Genomic DNA, 22,053 nt, shown 5'->3' with positions numbered 1-22,053 from the left:
ACCATGAATCTCAAAGCAACATTTTTAATAAGAATATTAAAAATTCCATCATTACCAGGAGCCTTCATGTTTTTATGTTTCCTAATGATTGGTTTAATTTCATCAAAATTCGTCTCAATAATGTCATATGGTAATAACACTTGAGTTGAAATATGATCATATTTCAGCGAGACTTCATGTTCAATAGGACTCACAACGTTCAAATTAAAATTGTGGACACTTTCGAACTGCTGAGCAAGTTTTTGGGCTTTTTCGCCATTTGTAAGATGTATTTGATTTCCTTCCTGGAGAGCAGGAATTGGTTTCTGAGGTTTCTTAAGAACATCAGAAAGTTTCCAGAAAGGTTTAGAATATGGTTTAATTTGTTTAACTTCTTTAGCGAAATTTTCATTTCGCAAAAGAGTAAATCTATGTTTAATTTCTTTTTGTAAATCCTCAACTATGTTTTGCAGATTTCTAGCTTCGATAATGTAACGATTCAAATTATCTATTGCTGTGTCGATGTCCGCAGAATTTTCTAGAATAGTTTTATTGAATATAGAACTAATTGGATTAATTAGAGCTTCGTTGGAAAGTCTGAACGTTACACGAAGATGATCTGAGTCAAAATCAGCTTGTGTAATCGGTTCATTACAAATGTGACTTTGATCTGTTAGAACCAGATTAATTGTAGAAGGACAGCATCATTCAATCTGTCTCAAGGTTGTGCTAACGCCAAGGGATATATATTATTATTATTATTATTACACGCAAGATGTGTATGTGTATGATTGTTAGATTCTGCACTTGTAGTTACGAAACTCTAAGCCAATAGAAGATCAGTTGCAATCTCACATCGATCATCGTCGGCAAACCCCCGGCTAGAAAGCAAACGTAATTTCCATTCGCAGAACGGAAGCAACTCGTCGAAGCGCGAACGGAAAAATCCCTCAATAGAAGTAAGACAAGCACATGGTCATTGTCATCTGCGACAGATGAATAATCGTTCAAATTTAGGGCTATTCTTTGGACCGCTTCTCTCTTGGATTCATCGCACCGGGACAAGGCCGCACTGTCAAACACTGTGACCAATGGGTTGAACATCAAGCAAGATTGCGAAGTTAAGTTCAGTTACGACCATTGCGGAAGTTTGTACATCGGACTCGGTCAAGTAAAATATTCTTAAGAGGGGTAAGGAGCTGGAAGTTTGACTCGCAGGAGGACGAGGAATAAGAGCGGAAATGTGGTGCATGAAATAAGATCGGTGAAGAAGTGAAAGGGCCTATGAAGTAAAAACTTTGTACAGATAGGAAGAGTAGAGAAATAATGCATAGAGCTGGCCAGTTTGAAGAAAGAAAGTAGGAATGTGGAGAAAGGAAGAAGAAAGCACTGTCTTGTGAGGTTATGGTGAGGGCTGATGACGGAATGCAAATGCATAAAATGACACACCGACTTTGTTTGATTTTGCTTGAGCAAGCCTGGACTAACAGCGTTTGAGGCTTTATACCACGCGAAAGGTCTGCTTTCATTGCCGATGTCTCTTCCTGACGAATGAAGTCCAGATTAGAGCAGGACCTGAGCGTTTCACGCTTTATACTTGATTTGTTCTGAAGCACTAGAAGAAATGAACGATTTGCAATCAAAGTTTACCTTTTATACTCCCCAGTAGATAATCGGAACTGATATGTGCATGACTACCTCAAAACCGTCGTCCGGGTGCGAAAAAGGCAAGCAAGCGTGTTGAATTTTCCACATTATTTCCAACAGTTTAAGAAAACTTTGTTTTTCAGTTTTTTTTTTTTTTTTTTTTTTTAAATAACTATTTATTGGAATATGAGTTAAAATTAAATTATTAAGATTTAAATTGGGTGTTCAGCCACAAGTGGTGACTTTTCAGCCCTGTTATATATATATATATATGATTTGGTTATTACCATGAAGACATCATTTGCTTCCGCAATTCTGAGATTTTTGTGTAGGGAAAATTCTAAACCTACTTGTATTGTGTAATGGGGAAAAGGAACTTATATACTAACTTACTAACTAATACAGAGAGCGAATCGATTCAATTGAAGATTGCATCGATTTTTGTCGGAATTTGCTTATAATATTATGTGACATTACATCTAATGGTTCTATATTTGTGAGTCTGTGTAACTCATTTGTACTAAACCAGGGAGGACGCTTCAGAATCATTTTCAGAATTTTATTCTGAATCCTTTGAAGCGTTTTCTTCCTGGTGGAACAACAGCTTGACCAAATTGGTACCGCATAAAGCATGGCTGGTCTGAAAATTTGTTTATAAATTAACAATTTGTTTTTTAGACAGAGCTTGGAATTTCTGTTTATAAGAGGATATAAACATTTAATATATTTATTACACTTTGCCTGGATTCCTTCAATGTGATCCTTGAAAGTGAGTTTTTTGTCATACGTTAAACCTAAGTATTTAGCTTGATCAGACCATGTCAATTCCAAGCCATTCAATTTGAGAATGTGATTATTGTTTGGTTTAAGAAAAGAAGCTCTTGGCTTGTGAGGAAAGATAATTAATTGCGTTTTTGCTGCATTTGGTTTAATTTTCCATTTTGACAGATAATCACTGAAAATATTTAAACTTCTTTGTAGGCGACTGCAGATCACTCTTAGATTTCTACCTGTGGCTAACAGACTTGTGTCGTCACAGAATAGCGATTTCTGACAACCAACGGGTAGATTTGGAAGATCAGAAGTGAAAATATTATACAAGATTGGAGCTACACTCGAACCCTGCGGAACACCGGCTCGTACGGGTAGCAATTCAGATTTACAATTCTGATAGCTAACCTGAAGAGTACGATCAGTTAAATAATTTTGAATCATTTTGATCAAATAAATAGGAAACTGGAAATCAGACATTTTTGCTATTAAACCTTTGTGCCAAACACTGTCGAATGCTTTTTCTATGTCTAGAAGAGCAACTCCAGTGGATAACCCAGAAGATTTATTTGATTTTATCATGTTCGTTACTCTGACAAGTTGATGAGTAGTTGAATGTTCATGACGAAATCCAAACTGCTCTGGTAAAAAAATTGAATTCTCATTTATATGAGTCATCATTCTTAACAAGATAATTTTTTCAAAAAGTTTACTGATAGAAGAAAGTAAGCTAATTGGGCGATAACTTGATGTTTCTGCTGGGTTTTTATCAGGTTTTAGGATAGGAATTACTTTAGCGTTTTTCCATCTTTTTGGGAAGTAAGCTAATGAAAAACACTTGTTGAAAATTTTAACCAGGAGTCTCAAGGCAACATCGGGAAGATTTTTAATAAGAATATTAAAAATTTCATCATTACCAGGAGCCTTCATGTTTTTAAGTTTTCTAATAATTGATTTAATTTCATCAAAATTCGTCTCAATAATGTCATCGTGTGATAACACTTGGGTTGAAATATGATCATATTTCAGTGAGACTTCATTTTCAATAGGACTCACAACGTTCAAATTAAAATTGTGGACACTCTCAAACTGCTGAGCAAGTTTTTGAGCTTTTTCGCCATTTGTAAGAAGTATTTGATTTCCTTCCTTGAGAGCAGGAATAGGTTTCTGAGGTTTCTTAAGAACCTTAGAAAGTTTCCAGAAAGGTTTAGAATATGGTTTAATTTGTTCAACTTCTTTAGCGAAATTTTCATTTCGCAAAAGAGTAAATCTATGTTTAATTTCTTTTTGTAAATCCTTAACTATGTTTTTCATAGCAGGATCACGAGAACGTTGATATTGTCGTCGACGAACATTCTTCAACCGAATGAGCAGTTGAAGATTGTCATCGATGATAGGAGAATTTAATTTAGTTTGAGCTTTGGGAACTGAAAGATTTCTAGCTTCGATAATATAATGATTCAAATTATCAATTGCTGTGTCGATATCCGCAGAATTTTCTAAAATAGTTTCATGATCCACATGATTTTCAATGTGAGATCTGTAATCCAACCAATTAGCTCTATGATAGTTGAAAATAGAACTAATTGGATTAATTATAGCTTCGTTGGAAAGTCTGAATGTTACAGGAAGATGATCTGAGTCAAAATCAGCATGAGTAATCGGTTCACTACAAATGTGACTTTGATCTGTTAGAACCAGATCAATTGTAGACGGGTTTTTCACGGAAGAGAAACAAGTAGGATTACTGGGATGAAGAACTGTAAAGTAACCAGCTGAGAGTTGATTATGAAGTATTTTACCATTACTGTTATTTTGCCTACAATTCCACTGGACATGCTTAGCATTTAAGTCCCCTATTACGAAAAATTTTGATCGATATCTTGTAAGTTTTTGCAAATCGCCTTTAAAGAAATTTAATTGTTCGCCGGTGCATTGGAATGGCAAATATGCTCCAGCGATGAAATAAATTCCATGAATGGTTTCAACTTCGATTCCCAAGCTTTCAATAACTTTAGTATTGAAAGAAGGTAAAATTCGATGTTTAATTTGCCGTTGGACAAAAATGGCAACTCCACCACCAATTCCAGTAAACCTGTCAAATCGATGAACCACATAATGTGGATTACTTTTCAATTTTACATTTGGTTTAAGAAAAGTTTCTGTCACAATGGCAATATGAATTTTGTGAACTTTGAGAAAATTATAAAATTCATCTTCACTCGATTTCAAAGATCGAGCATTCCAATTTAAAATATTCAAATAATTATTTAACATCACTGTTAAATTTTAAATTCATTATAATATTATTTGCAAATTTCCATCCGATTTGAAATGCTTCAAAAAGTGATGAAGTCGAATTCATTTGGATGATCATTTGAAAAAGTTGATCTTGTAGGTAGATCATTTTTTTTCAGTTATATCGCCTAAATCGACTTCATTTAAAGAAGCGAATGGCATTGAAGGAATATTTGTAGGTAGACTGCCAGACCTATTAATAAATTGTTTTCGTTAGAAGAAGAACTGCAAGGCGGTCCTGTGTTTTGATTATTTACATTAGAAGAAATTGGAGATAGATTTCTACCTAATATACCAGCATAACTGACATTAGAAGTAGATGATGACGAGGTCGATCTACCTGTCAATAAATTGTTTTCGTTAGAAGACGAATTGGCAGGTGCCTTAGAAGAATTTTCAGGTATGTTCTGTAAATTTAAGGTCGTTGATTTGACTTGTTGTCTAAGCGAACGAGCGTTTAAAATTTTTTCCCTGACAGGACATTTCAAATAATTGGATTTATGATTTCCATTGCAATTTGAACATGAAAATTTATCAGTGGTTTCATTCATTGGACAAACGTCTTTCGAATGCGATTTACCACAATTCAAACACCGTATATCCATATGACAATTTTTGGTTCCATGACCGAAGCCTTGGCAACGACGACATTGCGTTAAGTTTGCAATACGATTATGCCGTTTATAATGTTCCCAATGAATTTTAATGTGGGAAATGAAACGTACTTTTTCTAAAGTTTTCAAATTGTTTACATCACTTCGATTGAAGTGTATTAGGTAAAGTTCATGGGAAATTCCAGAGCGTGGTTTAGAAGTACCATTCGCTCTTTTTTTCATAAGTATTACTTGGGAAGGGGCAAAACCAAGCAATTCTTTTAGTTCATTTTTAATTTCATCAATACTTTGATCATTTGATAATCCTTTCAAGACAGCCTTGAAGGGTCTGTCTGATTTTATATCATATGAATAAAATTTATGAAGTTTTTCGGACAAATATCGAATAAGACGTTCGTAATCTTCCAATCCATCCACCAAGACTCGACATTCTCCTCTTCGTCCGATTTGAAATGAGACTTTTACTTCCGGGAGAAAAGTAGAAAGCTCAGTACGGAATGCTTTGAAGTCGGAAATCATCACCGTCACTGGTGGCATAGATTGATGTTTCTTCCCAGAACGACAAGCGTCCATTTTGGGAATTTTTGAAGAATTTTCTTCTATGTCGCTACAATCGGATTCAGGAAGAATCTCGTAAATATTGTTAGACGGCATAGGATCAACGGAAGGGAAATCCGTCCGTTGTCTTTTATTTTTACATTCAGATTCTATAAGATCGTGAATGTTATTAGAAAAATGTTGAATAACGGATTGTGATTTATTCCGTATTGAATTATTTTTAGCCTTAGGCTTGTTGCCTTTCCGGTTGGACGCAGGCATTTTTGAAATTAATGAAATTTTAAATTAAATTAACTAGGCTAAATTAGTCTTCGATTAGACTCCTAGCTAGCCTTAAAAAAAGGCTGATTAATTTCTTAGTCACTCTAATATCACTCTTTGTATCACTTAGTCACTCTAATATCACTCTTTGTATCACTTAGTCACTTAGTTAGTGATTCAGGTAGCCTTGAAAAAGACTGAAGCCTTGAATCAATGAAACTCTAGGTAGCCAGAAAAAAAATTCCAGGAGCCAAGAGCTATACGCGTGCGGTGCGAACGACTGTTCAACACCGACTGTTTGTTTTTCAGTTATTTATGGTTATCTCATGCTGTTGAAAATTTAATCACAAATTCCCGATCATATTTCCGATAGCTTGTAGAAAAAAATATGTTGTTGGGTCAAGTAAATCAAGAAATATTCGCGATAAAGTTCTAACCATTCTTGTGGAGGGTAAATTTTGAAAAGGCGCCCCATAGTAAAGTAAGTCGTATTCACGACAAAAGTACTAAAACAACTACCTTTGTCACTCATACATGGTAAACACAATCGTCGGCAACTTATATTTACCGATGCGTCGACGGACGGTAGAGCGTGTGGGATTGGTGTGTACCATGAGAACTTGAACTTCAGATTTAGTCTTAGATTACAACAAACTGTATGTGTAATATCCTAACACAATACAGCAATTCAGTGGATTCCAGGACATATTGGGCTGAAAGGAAATGAAAGAGCCGATCAACTCGCGAAGCTCGGTATCAACCAGGGCACCAAATGCAAAAATAAAATTTTCTTACATGACTCTTTTAACTATTTCCGCAATATAAGTGAAGAGAAGTCGCAACAACGGTACCTAAAGTACACTGCTGAGCTTGGTAAGAACAGAAAAATTTTTTCAAATACAAAACACTATTCCGTCAAAATTATTGATTCAGTCAAAAGTGTTCAAGCAGACAGGTTATGTTACTGGCTTGTGAGTTAACGACTATCACCGAGTCAAGGCAACTTTAGCTGCAGGTAAACAAAACCCGCTTGCGCCAATTGCAAACGCAGCAAAGGCTGCTGTACAGCCAATATTAGGGCCGCAGAGACAACCACCAGGTATCAGTTCGTATGGTGTACAGTACCGGTTGCGGTGGACAAAACGATTATTGTGTGGTGCTACACAAGAAGCATCACACTTAATCGTCAACAAGAGCTACAACGCTGTATCTAAGGCCAGGTACAGGCAGCGTACACACCAAGCTCAGCGAAGACCACGACGGCAGAGCAACGGATATAAAGGGTGATTTTTTAAGAGCTTGAGAACTTTTTTAAACAATAAAACGCATAAAATTTGCAAAATCTCATCGGTTCTTTATTTTAAACGTTAGATTGGTACATGACATTTACTTTTTGAAGATAATTTCATTTAAATGTTGACCGCGGCTGCGTCTTAGGTGGTCCATTCGGAAAATCCGCTTTTTTATCGACAAATTTTGTTCAGCGATGAGGCTCATTTCTGGTTGAATGGCTACGTAAATAAGCAAAATTGCCGCATTTGGAGTGAAGAGCAACCAGAAGCCGTTCAAGAACTGCCCATGCATCCCGAAAAATGCACTGTTTGGTGTGGTTTGTACGCTGGTGGAATCATTGGACTGTATTTTTTCAAAGATGCTGTTGGACGCAACGTTACAGTGAATGGCGATCGCTATCGTTCGATGCTAACAAACTTTTTGTTGCCAAAAATGGAAGAACTGAACTTGGTTGACATGTGGTTTCAACAAGATGGCGCTACATGCCACACAGCTCGCGATTCTATGGCCATTTTGAGGGAAAACTTCGGAGAACAATTCATCTCAAGAAATGGACCGGTAAGTTGGCCACCAAGATCATGCGATTTGACGCCTTTAGACTATTTTTTGTGGGGCTACGTCAAGTCTAAAGTCTACAGAAATAAGCCAGTAACTATTCCAGCTTTGGAAGACAACATTTCCGAAGAAATTCGGGCTATTCCGGCCGAAATGCTCGAAAAAGTTGCCCAAAATTGGACTTTCCGAATGGACCACCTAAGACGCAGCCGCGGTCAACATTTAAATGAAATTATCTTCAAAAAGTAAATGTCATGTACCAATCTAACGTTTAAAATAAAGAACCGATGAGATTTTGCAAATTTTATGCGTTTTATTGTTTAAAAAAGTTCTCAAGCTCTTAAAAAATCACCCTTTAGAACACAGCAAATTTGAAATAGTTGGAGCGAGCTTCACGCCGAGTACCTGTGGAAAGCAGAAAGCGACTAACAGATAGATCTATAATTGTATTTGATTTCACTTCAAAGTATATTTTCGTTCATATTATTCAGTTGAGAGCAATTATTTGAACATATTTATGTAATGGATGATCTAATGGATGAGACTTAGGGAGATCCATCTCTGCCACCAGGCGAAAATTTAACGGATCCTAACTCGCATAGAACGAAGTTTTACAATGAAACTTCTGCGGGCCCATGGATAGTCTATTTTCGGCGTAAAATGAAGACATTAAATTTATTTTATATATCTAAAGAATTGACATCACGATTTCCCGCTACCAAAAAGGCGGGTGGGTAATTTCAGAGACATAACTGGATGTCGTGAATACGAAAAAACTGACACGCTCCCATCACTTTTCCAAATACCAGTTAGTTGATTGATTGCATGAATTGTGCAAGCTTTCTCCTTTTTCACTAATAGAGTTTGAAGCGATGCACTTACATTAAAGTACAGATTAGTTACATTAAACAGCTACTATTCTACAACTATATATTCCAAACTTGAAACAATTCCTTTTTAATTTGCTGTAGTTTATTATTATTGAAGCTATGAAGTTCGAAGATATCAGATTCTTCTTGAAATTTCAGTACGAGACATATGCAATGGCCTGGTCTGAAATGCATCGACGATCTTTGGTATGCAAGAGTAATTTTAATAATAATAATAATGATAATAGTAACAAATAATAAAAATACAGATTAAGCTGTATATATATATATATATATATATATATATATATATATATATATATATATATATATATATATATATATATATATATATATATATATATATATATATATATATATATATATATATATATATATATATATATATGTATATATATATATATATATATATATATATATATATATATATATATATATATATATATATATATATATATATATATATATATATATATATATATATATATATATATATATATATATATATATATATATATATATATATATATATATATATAAATATATATATATATGTTTTGATAAAACATTGTTTTTTAATGGGTAAAAAACACCGTGCAAGCGAAACAATGGATTAAAAAATGTTATCCGGATTCTTGTACATCAAAAGCAATGATTTGTCGGTGGTTCGCCGAGTTTAAACGTGGTCGTACCGACACAAATGACGCGGAACGCTCGGGTAGACCTGTGGAAGCCGTTACACCGGAAAGTGTGAGTGAAGTGACAAAAATTATAATGAAAGATCGTAAAGTGAAGCTCCGTGAGATTGCTGAGATGACACAGATATCATATGGAAGTGTATTTACTATCCTTCATGAAAAATTGAGCATGAAAAAGGTTTTTTAATTTCCATCGTGATGAAACTTTTGGTTGGAAATATTGAGAATCAATCAGTGCTCAGAAAATGGTAGGAAAGCGACAAAATTCAACTAGTTCTTTAGGCTGATCTTTAGCACCTAAAAGTGCTTTGAATGGGCCTGGACTTTTTGGCTGCCTTTCTACCGGTTTTCGGCGCCATCGTGCTGACGGTGTCTCGTACGTTCAAAGTAGCTGCTTTAACTTAAATGACGCTATTTCTCACATCACATTTCATTTTATACCTGCTACTGGCAGCGGTATACGGACAGCCCCTTTGTTAAAATACCTTTCCTGTTCGCAGAACGGGAAACAGTGAGACGATATAAAAGAGAGGGTTAGTAGAGCGGCAGCCAGTAATCAGCGATGTCAGATCTACGGAAATCTCCGTAGATCTACGGATTCGGATCTGTAGACAAAATCTACGGAAATTGGAGTTTTTCTACGGAAATTACCATTTATCAACAACGGAAATTAGTTTTGTCTGGCGAGCAAAAATAAAAGCTTTTCACCGTAAGAGCTTCCGAGAAAAATGCAAATCTACGGAAATGACACTAGTACTATCTGGCATCGTTGCCAGTAATACTGAATTGGATGCCTAGCTGTTAACAGCATCTTGTGGAATTTTAAGCAGAAACACGCACACAGGAGGAACAGTTAAGGAGAAGGCAAAGTCCCGCTCGAACCGTGCTGGTCTGCAGTTCCCAGTTGGCAGAATCCATCCGGAAGGGAAACTACGCCGAGCGTGTCAGTGCCGGTGCACCGATCTATCTGGTGGCAGTGATGGAGTACTTGGCTGCTGAAGTGTTGGAATTGGCCGGTAACGCTGCCCGTGACAACAAGAAAACGAAAATCATCCCTCGCCATCTGCAGCTGGCCATCCGTAACGACGAGGAGTTGAAAAAAACTCGGTCCTTTTAAGGACGACAATATCTCTGTGATAAAGAAATATTTAAGATTGCTTTAAGTTTAGCCAGTTCTGATACGCCTGGAAAGTAGAATGCGTAAATCAAGTGGAAACCTTTGTTCTAACAATTTGTTCATTTTTGTTTTCGGCCGAATACTAAAGTATTCACGACAAAAATACACATTGATCTGTATACATGGCAACTCTGTTTCGCACGGCATATTTGTATACTAGTATAAAGATGTGTTCAACATCATCACTTTCGCTTTAGCATTGACGTTCGTAATTGAATGTATCAGTGACGGTGCAAATTTTTTAAACTTCTCGTGTGTGTCTTGTTTCGGCAACAGTTGCTCGGAAAATGGTAGGAAAGCGACAAAAATCAACTAGTTCTTTAGGATGATCTTTAGCACTTAAAAGTGCTTTGAATGGGCCTTGCTGGACTTTTTGGCTGCCTTTCTACCGGTTTTCGGTGTCATCGTGCTGACGGTGTCTCGTGCGTTTAGAGTAGCTGCTTTAACTTAAATGACGCTATTTCTTACATCACATTTCATTTTATACCTGCTACTGGCAGCGGTGTACGGACAGCCCCTTTTCCTGTTCGCAGAACGGGAAAAAGTGAGACGACAGGTTCTCGTTGTTGCTCTCGCGTGTCTTGTTTCGGGAACAGTTGCTCAGCAAATGGTAGGTAAAATGAACCACTCAACTTTTATATGGATGCTCTTGTATAGATGCAGACATCTCGCGTTCTGATTGACTGGTGCTGTCATAGGTTAAATCAAACAGGTTTTTCAATAGTGTACTATTGAAAAACTTCAATGTTGTTGCAATACACGTTCAAGTTGAAAATTTTCGATTCTATTGGTAGTTAGATTATATAAATCCTTCCACAGATCACTGAGCTATGAGCTTTCAAAATACGAGAAAGGCAAACGCGCCTTATGAATTATCCTCTTTGATACTCGTATAAACCAAACATTTCAGAAAAGTTTAATTTTGAACTATTTGAGATTATGTCACACAACTGAAAATTTTATCATAAAATTGTGATCATATTTCCGATGGCATGTAGATGGCATGATGTTCACGATCAAAAACTTATCACTCTCTGAGAGGGTAAATTTTGAAAAGGCGCCCCATAGTAAAGTAAGTCGTATTCACGACAAAAGATAGTAAGAGTCCATGAAGACAAGATCCGCGTTGTAGTCGATTCCTTAAAGCAGGCTAACGAGATTGTTTGTGAATTATTTACCCGCGATCATCGCGTATATATTTCTTAGAAAGACGTTGAAATAGACGGTGTTATCACCGAAGCGGGTCTTTCGGTTAAAGAGTTGCTTGAGCATGGAGTTGGACGTTTTAAAAACTCTATGCTTGAGGGAGTAAGGATACTCGAGTGCAAGCAATTGTACTCAGCATCTTTTGAAAAAGAAAACAAAACTTATCGACCTTCAGATTCGTTTCGAGTGACATTCGCTGAATCTGCCTTGCCTAGCCATGTCCACATCGATAGAGTATGTCTTCCTGTTCGGCTTTTCATACCAAATGTTATGAATTGCACGAACTGCAAATATTTTGGCCACACAGCTACTTACTGTAGTAATAAGTCGAAATGTATTAAGTGTGAAGGGCCCCATAAGAACAACGATTGCAGTAAAGAAATTCAAATTGTATTTGTATGAATGTATTTATTGTGGGGAGAGTCCTCATGATGATCTTTCAGTATGCGATGCATTTAAGTTGCGTAATGACAAAATGAAGCTTTCTTTAAAAGCACGGTCTAAGCGCACATATGCAGAAATGCTTAAAACGATTATTTATGTCCCACCTTTGGAAATCGAAAACGGTTTTTCAAATCTTGCGGAGCCAGAGAAATCTGACTCTGACGGAAATAGTGAAGATACCTGGTTTGTCACTCCTCAAGGGTCTGTTGAGAGGAGATTAACAAACCACAAAATACCAAAAAGACACCGTAATTTTAGGTGTCTTTTTTGGTATTTTGTGGTTTGTTAATCTCCTCTCAACAGACCCTTGAGGAGTGACAAACGAGGTATCTTCACTATTTCCGTCAAAAAAAGATCCCCGTGTTAAATCTAAAAAGCCAAATTTAAAACTAAAAACTGTGCTTCCTGGTTTGTCAAATTCACAAACCAATCCAGGAACTAGCACAACAAAAGTCAATAATTCAGTGGGCTCCGTTCCACAGCCACCATCAGGATTACTGAAATTTTCGGGAAATTGTAGAATGGATTTTCGCAGCATTCAATATTTCTGAACCTCTAAAGACTATCATAACGGCATTTCTTACAATAGCTAGAACTTTTTTGAAACAGTTATCAGCTCAATGGCCAGTTCTTTCAGGTTTCGTATCATTTGATCGATAATTTATCATCCGCCGCAAATGATTCAAACACTGTCCTGAAGTGGAATTGTCGAAGCATCATGCCAAAACTTTTCATTTAAAGTTTTGTTGCATAGTCAAAAATGTTATGTATTTGCTTTGTGCGAAACATGGCTTTCATAAAACATAGCCTTAAATTTTAATGACTTTAACATTATACGTCTCGATAGAGACTCCCCGTATGGTGGAGTGCTTTTAGGAATTAAGAAATGTTATTCCTTTTATAGATTAAACATTTCTTCGACTTCTAGAAAGAAGTTGTTGCTTGTCAAATAAACATTAAAGGAAAGGACATTTGCATTGCTTCAGTATATATTTCTCCAAGAGAACCAAGTACAAGAACATACTTCGGGCCAAGAAATGCAGCTATTGGAAAAATTTTGTCGAAGGTTTGTCAAGAGAAACCTCAATGAGCACTCTTTGAAATACGGTGAGTCGAATAAGTAATCGTAACGTAGGAAATGAAAGTGAGGAATACTCGAACCGATGGATATTTGATTATGCGAGGAAAGTTTATCCAGATTCTGTTCCTACACATAGCATTATTAGGGAGTCTTCTCCAAATAATGGTTCCATTGATAGCTCCTTTTCAATGATGGAATTTTCCATAGCACTCATGTCTTGTAACAAAAAGGCCATTCAAAAGCCGGTGAAACGGTTGTTCAGCATCAGAAAATTGTTCGAAAAAAAATTCTTCGACGTCTCGACACTTGGGTCGAGTCGAACGGTTTCTTGTCAGATACTCAGTTTGGCTTCCGAAGAAAAGGGACGAATGATTGCCATGCATTACTTTCGTCTGACATCCAAATTGCCTTCGCTCAAAAACAACAAACGGCCTCTGTATTTTTAGACATTTAAGGAGCATTTGATTCAGTTTCCATTGATGTTCTTGCAGACAAGCTCCACCAACATGGACTTCCAGCAGTTATAAATAATTATTTGCACAACCTTTTATCAAAGAAGTGCATGTATTTTCCACATGGCAATTTGGCAACAATCAGAATTAGCTACATGGGTCTACCGCAAGGCTCATGCCTCAGTCCGCTCCTGTATAATTTCTATGTAATCGACATTGACAGCTGTCTCGTAACCCAAGTACACTAAGACAATTGGCAGATGATGGCGTGGTTTCAGTTACTGTACCCAAAGCTATTGATCTGCAAAAACCATTGCAAAATACCTTAGATAAATTGTCCGTTTGGGCTGTTCATCTGGGTATCGAATTCTCTGCGGAGAAAACAGAGCTGATCGTCTTTTCGAGAATCACGCAGCTTCATATGATGGGAAGAATGATCCAACAGGTTTTGACTTTCAAATACCTCGGGGTATGGTTTGATTCCGAGTCGAGTTTGTTCCGATGTAGACATGCATGGATCCAGGCGCCATACTTAATAGTCTGTTTCAACCTATGCGGTCCGGTTCAGTGCCGGCACAGTTCCATGCACGGACGCTTATATTCTTCTACACGCTTCAATGCGTGAATTCACACCTATCCGGCATCATTCCGTGTCGGTACTGAGCCGCACAATTCTGACTACATAACGAAGAACATTGGTGCCAGTGCACGGAACCGTGCCAACACTGAACCAGATTGTAAAAGTGCGAATTGACCTTAAAGGACTATTCACACTTATTCGTTCCGGTTTAGTTCCGTGACGGTTCAATGAATGTACAGTGGTTTTTTTTTTGTTAGAACCCTTCCGTTCCGGCACAGCAAATCCGCTGACAAACCGATTTCAGTGAAAATAATAAATATCGGTTATTCTTAACCGAATGTTCGAAGTGAACACACACGTTTTTCTTACAATCGAGATCGGCAAAACGAAGGTTCCTATCACAGCAAGGGCTGTAGTATAGGCATTACACCGTGATAAAAAGCAGCATCCCCGCAAGTGAGCTCTGCTTGTGCACCGACTTAGCATCAGTATCGACAGTGGACGCTATTGTGTTATACTCGAGCAGCAGCGGACAGTACCATACGTCTATTGTTTGCTACCCGCATCGCAGCCGTACAATCCTGAGTCAAGGTCACACTGAGCCACAACGGAGGAGTGAAATATTTTTTCTAACTTTTTCTTTTTATTTTTACTATTTATAGATTTTATTTTTCTTTCTTATTTCAAGTGCGGGAGACTCCTGTATGAATATGAATATTGATGACAATGGGGATGTCTCGGAAGAAGGCGAACCTTCAATGAACGAAGAACATTTAGAAGCTGAATCTGAATCCGAGATACCACCATCTCCCCCTCCGATCTCCCTCTGATATATTGCCTCCTCGTCGAAAAGTTTACCAAGACGGTGGCTCGGGAGGTCCGTGAGTGGTATACTTCCGGCTTAAATCCAAGACCAAGTCTCTTAGAGTCCTGAATATTGCACGGGACCTGACAAAACATTACTCGGCAATAAAATCAATTGACAAGGTTTCGCCAAACAAGTTACGCGTTGTTGTGCGTCCCCAACCCCATCCAAATTCAATTCTTTTTTTGGAATCTTTATTTATTCGATGAAAATAGGTTGGATCGCACCGAAACCGAAACACCGAAATTTCAAGTATCTGTTGTCGCTGTGTTAGTGTCTTTCCGTGCACACGAGTTACTGTACAGATTCAAGAAGAGAAAGAATTACTCAGCTCTGAGATTTGCTTGTTCAATAAAAAATCACATCCGAATATATATCGTTATCTCATTATATTGAAAAATACAAGCGAATCTCCATTCCTCAATCTTTAGTTTTCACTTACAACGAACTGTTACATCTGCTATCATACCACATAAGCAGTGCACAACCAGTCAATTTTGTCACGAGACGCCACTGGTTGTGTCCGACCTGAAGCAAGCAAACGAGATTGTCACAAAATGATCAAACAAAAACGTAAAGTGCTGACTCAAAACCAAAGCAAATACCTCCTGGTTTCAAACAACTTAGAGATGATAAGGAATACCCAGCACTTAATGGGGCTTCAAAAAACCCGAATGACCCCAAATCACAACCAGAAAATCAAACAAACGCTGGATTATTGAAATTATCTGATATCTTGGGATGGATATTAACAGCCTTCAATATTACTGATCTTCTAAAAAGCCTCCTAACTGCTTTACTGCCAACAGTAAGGACATTTTTAAAACAGTTAACTGAACAATGGCAACAATGTTTCGTACGAAACATTGATTGGAAAAGTTACGCGAGCTCGATATCTGAGACACTAGGAACATCACAGGAGCTTCCTCCGGAGGAAGAGTATACATTTTTGGCTGGCTTGATTCTCGACATTGCAATTCAAGCTCAGACGAAACGAGTACCCAGCGCGCAAACTAGTATGCGTTCTCCCAACCCATGGTGGGACAAAGAGTGCTCAGAGCTGAAAACGAAAAAGAAAGCTTCAGCCTTTTCCGTTCAGAAGGAACGGAACCCCCGATAATTATCGGAAATACGCGGCGCTAGAATTTCAAATGAAAAATCTGATTAAAGCTAAGAAACGCGGTTACTGGCGAAGGTTTGTTGACGGATTCACGAGAGAAACAGCAATGAGCACTCTTTGGAATACGCTCCGCTGCGAATGTTCATTTCATTAAACTGGAAAGAATTCAGTATCGTTGTTTGCGTATTGCCTTGGGTTGCATGCAATCAACTCATGCGATAAGTCTTGAACTACTGGCGGGCGTCTTACCGTTGAAAAACAGATTCTGGGATCTCTCATATCGACTGCTAATCCCATGCGACATCTTGAATCCGATGGTGATAGAAACAGACCCGTTTTATTTTTGACTACATGGCTCAGAATATAAATCCTTCTTCGTTTGTTCCCAATCGTGTTCATTTTGTGGATACTTCTAATTCTACTATGTTTTTCGACACATCCATGAAAGAAGAAATTCGTGAAATCCCGGATCCTGTACGCCCTCAAGAGATCCCAAAAATTTTTAATAATAAATTTAAAGAAGTCGACTGTAATAAAATGTTTTACACTGACGGATCATATCTCGACGGGTCCACTGGCTTCGGTATATTCAATGTAAAGTTCACCGTTTCCTATAAACTCAGTGATCCAGCTTCAGTTTACGTCGCAGAACTAGCTGAAATTCAGTATACCCTTGAGATCATTGACACTCTGCCCACAGATCACTACTTCATTCTATCGGACAGTATCAGTTCCATTGAGGCTCTCCGTTCAGTGAAGCCTGGAAAGCACTCACCGTATTTCATGGGGAAAATACGGAAACAATAGAGTGCTTTATCTGCAAAATCATATTAGATTACCTTGGCTTGGGTCCCCTCACATTGTTCCATACAGGGCAATGAGAGGGCGGACTCATTAGCCAATGTGGGCGCACTAGAAGGTGATATCTATGAAAGACCAATCTGCTTGAATGATTTTTTCAATTGCTGTCGTCAGAAAACTCTAGCCAGCTGGCAAAATACATGGAATAGTTACAATGGTTACACTCAATAATTCCACAGATATCGACGAAAGCTTGGTTCCGGGGGTTAGACGTGAACCGAGACTTTATTCGTGTAATGTCAAAGCGTATGTCTAATCATTATATCTTCAACGCGCATCTCTGTCGTGTGGGGCTCGCCGAGAGTGGTGACTGCGTTTGCTGTGAGGGTTATCATGACATCGAGCATGTTGTTTGGATGTGTGTCGAGTATTGTGATGCCAGGTCCCAACTCATAGGTTCCCTTCGGGCCCGAGGTATACCATCCTTCGTACCAGTCCGCGACGTCTTGGCAACTCGAAATCTTCCTTATAATAATATCTTCCTTATATTATTCCTTCCTTCTCTCTCTGTCTCGTCTACAGCTCTATCGCACTCTTCTTTATGCTGCTGAAAGTATGACCTGTATAAACGATGCTTCGGAGCATGCCCCTGCCTTGAAATGACTGAGTTGCTGAAAACTACCCAAAAACGCCACATCAACGTCAGAGCACACCAACAAAGCATCCCAGCCAAAGATAATCTCTCTCGTTACAATCTGAAGAACGTGAAGATCCAGAAAAAAAATATAAAAAATTTGTGCCACAAACGAATGATGTATTTTAATTCAAAATCAATATTTTGTAAATCCCACCCTCCTCACATTTCTTTACTAACTCTAGGGGAGTATGCCGCCCCCATATACGGCGTCTCTTCTTCTCCTATAACAACAAGCTAAAGCAAATGAGTCAAATAAAAATTTTATTATAAAAAACATAATAATGATAATATCGGTAACGACGAATTTAAATTTTCCGGACGGACTTTACACTGATGGCTAGCTGTACTGAATTGGTACTGTGCCGAATAGTACAATTGAAACAATTGAATTAATACGGGTGCCCGTACACGGTGCCGTGTACGGTGAATAGTCCTTAATTTTGTGAGAAATTTACTAATTACTCATTACGCCACCAGCGTAAATTCTACATCGTGAATCGTGATAACTTATTACATCTTATTATGTTTATTACATCTTGTGTTTCTATGAATCTTATTAAAAAACATTTGCTTAAGGGCAAATTATAAATCTTGTATTCAATGGGAAATGGGTGGATTTCTTGAAACTCTAATTATATATTAAAGAAAAATGAAGATTCACTTGCAAAATGATTAACTCGTGGCAGGCAGAGCTAAAATATTAAACACGAGAGAGGGGTTCATAATACCAAATATTGGTCAAAGCAGCTTATGAGTGGATTATCAATTCGTGAATTTTCACGCTTACTTGTCTAGATCACCGTTCTGGGCCATAGCTTTTATAACCATAAGAGCGATGTGAGTTTTTCCGGCTCCAGTGGGAAGATAAATGATCGTATTTTTTCTTAAACAGATCTCCTTCATTTGCCGCTGATAGTCCCGCGGTATAAAATCATCCATTTCCGTCGATCCGGCAATAGTAGTATCGAGAATATTCATAGTGTGATTCATCATTCACAAAACAAATACTGGAAATGAAATACAAATTACTCTAGAGGTAGGTATTTTAACTTTGATTCATACTTTGAAAATAACGAAACCCTAATTTTAAATTTTTTTTTTTGATATTTTCACTCCAACCGTATTCAACTCTGATTTAAACTGATGCAATCCATGCAATTTTCCATGAATATAAGAGTTGGCAGATTATATTATAGAAAATGATTGAAATGGAAAAACATCACAAATAACACTGAAAGAAAACGTCAGCCACATTTTGAATGAAATTTCATTCAATGCGATAAAATAAACCCGCTTGTGAGGAATTCTGGCAACCGTCAGAAGGCTGGCTGCATTCCGGCTGCTGTCAAAACTATTCAGGCGAAATTGCGTCATTATTTTGCCGTACGTGTCTTGTTTATTTCCCTCTATTTCTTTTTTCTTTTTTTTATTCGACTTCATTTGATATTCGTCAATCCCGCATGTACGTACAAAAAACGAATCTTGAGACGAGGTAAATGAGATTGAAATATGGTAATGTTTGGTAGTGAGAAAGCAATATTATTGGTAAAAACATTTATGATCAAACGAATGGAAAAATGTTTGAACATTGTAACCGTGGGCAGAATGGATCAAAAATCATTATTTAAATTGAAATTCGTATTTCCTGGAATTATGACAGATGAAACTGCAACTCTCATCATAGCAGCGTTTAGCCGACGACACGACCTGCCACTCGTCTATCGAAACTGTTTCGCAAATTTAAGTACCCCTCAGTAACTGGTAATGTCAAAACGAAATCACCTGAAAAATTATTAAAACTGGTAACACAAATTGATAAATTATTGATTTTAAATAACAATTAACGAAACCTTGGTTACCGCTTATTGAAGACTTGAGTAATGTAAACAAAACTAACTGCCTCGAGTGGAAAATCCTTATTTCGCGGCAAGTTGCAAGTTCTGCAGCATCATTAAACGTCAGGGCAGTGGATCGATTAGTTCAGCTGGGGCTCGAACATCTGAAAAAATTCTTGTAAGGCCAGCGCAATCAGGTTGCTGTACCGTACCTCTGTTCCGAAACTTTTTATCAGTCCAATTATCGAAATTAAGTATCGAAATATAAACGATAAAACAATCGATCCGGTATATTCGTACTATTCTACGAGATGCATGAAATTCGAGTGCAGTAAATCAAAGATACTTAAATATTTGGGCTTTATTTTTTAATCCATTCCAGAATCGCATTTCGTATACAGGTACGAATACACATATAAACCGAATTCATATTTGCTCTTTCTAACGACTTTTGAAAGTAAAACTATTTCAATTGTTCCACAAATCTTTGTATATTTGCACATCTGAGTTTGTTCCAAATCGTTCAATCCTCGTTGCTGATCAGCGTACATGTTGTAAAACAATACGCTGTCATATTTCAAACATTCGAGAAACTCCTCTACTTTTGCTCTGTTATTTTGAGACCTTCGCAAAACATATGTAAAATTTGATGAACATGAAAGACACTTGAAAAGTGCGGGAATCAAGCTTTTTAGGATCTGATCAAAATTATAGGTTCTTAAGTGCACATTGTAAACACCCATAAAAACAAGTTTGCTTCAAATAATTTGATAATTTATTCGCAAGCTGAAAATAGTCAGTAACTACGATTTCCCGTAAGGCATCTGGAACTTGTTGAAGTAGTCAAATGTCATTTCGGATACATTCAAACAATAAATTTCTTCGTTTATTCGGTGCAGACTGGCAATAAATTCCTAGTTTGATGACAATATATTAAGCTATAGTGATGTTTTGGAAACTCGATTGGATATTCCTGAAAAGAATGACCAGCATCATGAATGAGTTTGATAACACTACATTACAGGTAGAGCTACTGGATAGCAATGATGATGATATAAGATGACGCATGTCTGTCATGTCAAATTTGGATATTGGGCACCCAGTTCCAGTCCCAGTTCGGTTGGTTCAAATCCAAAAAGTTAAACTTGTTTGTTGTGAGAGTTTCTGAATCTGTCACCAGTCACGTTGAACGTCCCCAGAGGGACGAGTCCCCGGCCGATGGCTCGCGGCACCTTGAACAGCTACGTACATTCTCGATTTCTTTAGAATAATCTTTAGTTTTTATCGATTTGACGCTGATGGCACACAATTTAAAATAATATAACCGTTTCAAAACTTTCTCAAAAGGTTTGTTTATTTATTAGAGGGCTCCTTGGTAACAAGTTCGTGGAAACTTAAGCAGTGTTGCTATAGAAAATTATTTTTATCATTATCAAGGGGTCGCTATATTTTTGGTAACTGACGGTAAATCACTCACGAACACTTTTTATTCAGCTTTTCCTTCGGAGTGCCTGGTCGTGTCGTCGGTTTAGCCTTAGGCTGCAGACAGAGTGAGCGCGAGAAGCTGAACAGAGGTTGGTGCTGACCTAAGCAGGAAACGTGCTTACATCAAAACAGAGGGACCCTGTCAGAGTGAAAGCTGGGCCGATTTCTCACTTGTACTCTAAAAGAGTCGCTTTGATTCGCTACTAGTATCATTCTCGCTTTTGATTTGCCAATGTTAGTCACCAGCTCGGTTTCGCTTCTCGCGCCCACTATATCTACAGCTTAAGGCTAAACGTTTTCTACTAAGGCTGTGAACCATTTCGCGGTTAATTTTAACTTTTGGTTGAAATATATGACACTCGAGCGGTTATTTTGGAGTTGTCAAAAACAACCCTGTTCGAGGGCATGGTTATTTTTGACAGATCGATGGTTATTTTCCGACACTGAAATAAATCTTCCAATGAAAATTCTAATACCTTATGATCAAAAAAGAACCGGAACTTTATTAAAAAACGCAAAATTTAAATTTTCAATAAATTTCTTTATTATCACCTTCAAAGTACTCTCCTCCTGCGGCAATACATGCATGCCAACGCTTGATCCAATTTTCCATACAAGTTTTATAGGCCGCCGAAGGTATAGCCTTTAGTTCACGCAGCGAATTCTCTTTTATGATATCTATGGTCTCAAAACGCGTTCCCCGCAATGGCAATTTGAGTCTGGAGAAGAGGAAAAAGTCACACGGG

General features: G+C 37.4%; 1 protein-coding gene across 1 annotated transcript in view; it reads right to left on the bottom strand.

Annotated features, from left to right (window-relative positions):
* The window catches only part of LOC131434426 (endoribonuclease Dcr-2), a 50,102-nt gene extending 30,886 nt beyond the window's left edge, over positions 1–19,216 (bottom strand). Inside the window, exons 1-2 of the mRNA XM_058601120.1 lie at positions 19,050–19,216; positions 18,775–18,994 (exon numbers count right to left, since the gene is read on the bottom strand). Coding sequence (XP_058457103.1) covers positions 18,775–18,980 — 206 coding nt within the window. The 5' untranslated portion in view covers positions 18,981–18,994; positions 19,050–19,216. The remainder of the gene's footprint in view (positions 1–18,774; positions 18,995–19,049) is intronic.
* Between the last annotated feature and the right edge of the window lie 2,837 nt (positions 19,217–22,053).

The sequence above is a fragment of the Malaya genurostris genome, chromosome 3 (genome assembly GCF_030247185.1).
Source record: "Malaya genurostris strain Urasoe2022 chromosome 3, Malgen_1.1, whole genome shotgun sequence".
In the NCBI taxonomy this organism is placed as follows: Eukaryota; Metazoa; Arthropoda; class Insecta; order Diptera; family Culicidae; genus Malaya; species Malaya genurostris.
This window is presented reverse-complemented; position numbering and strand designations above follow the sequence as displayed.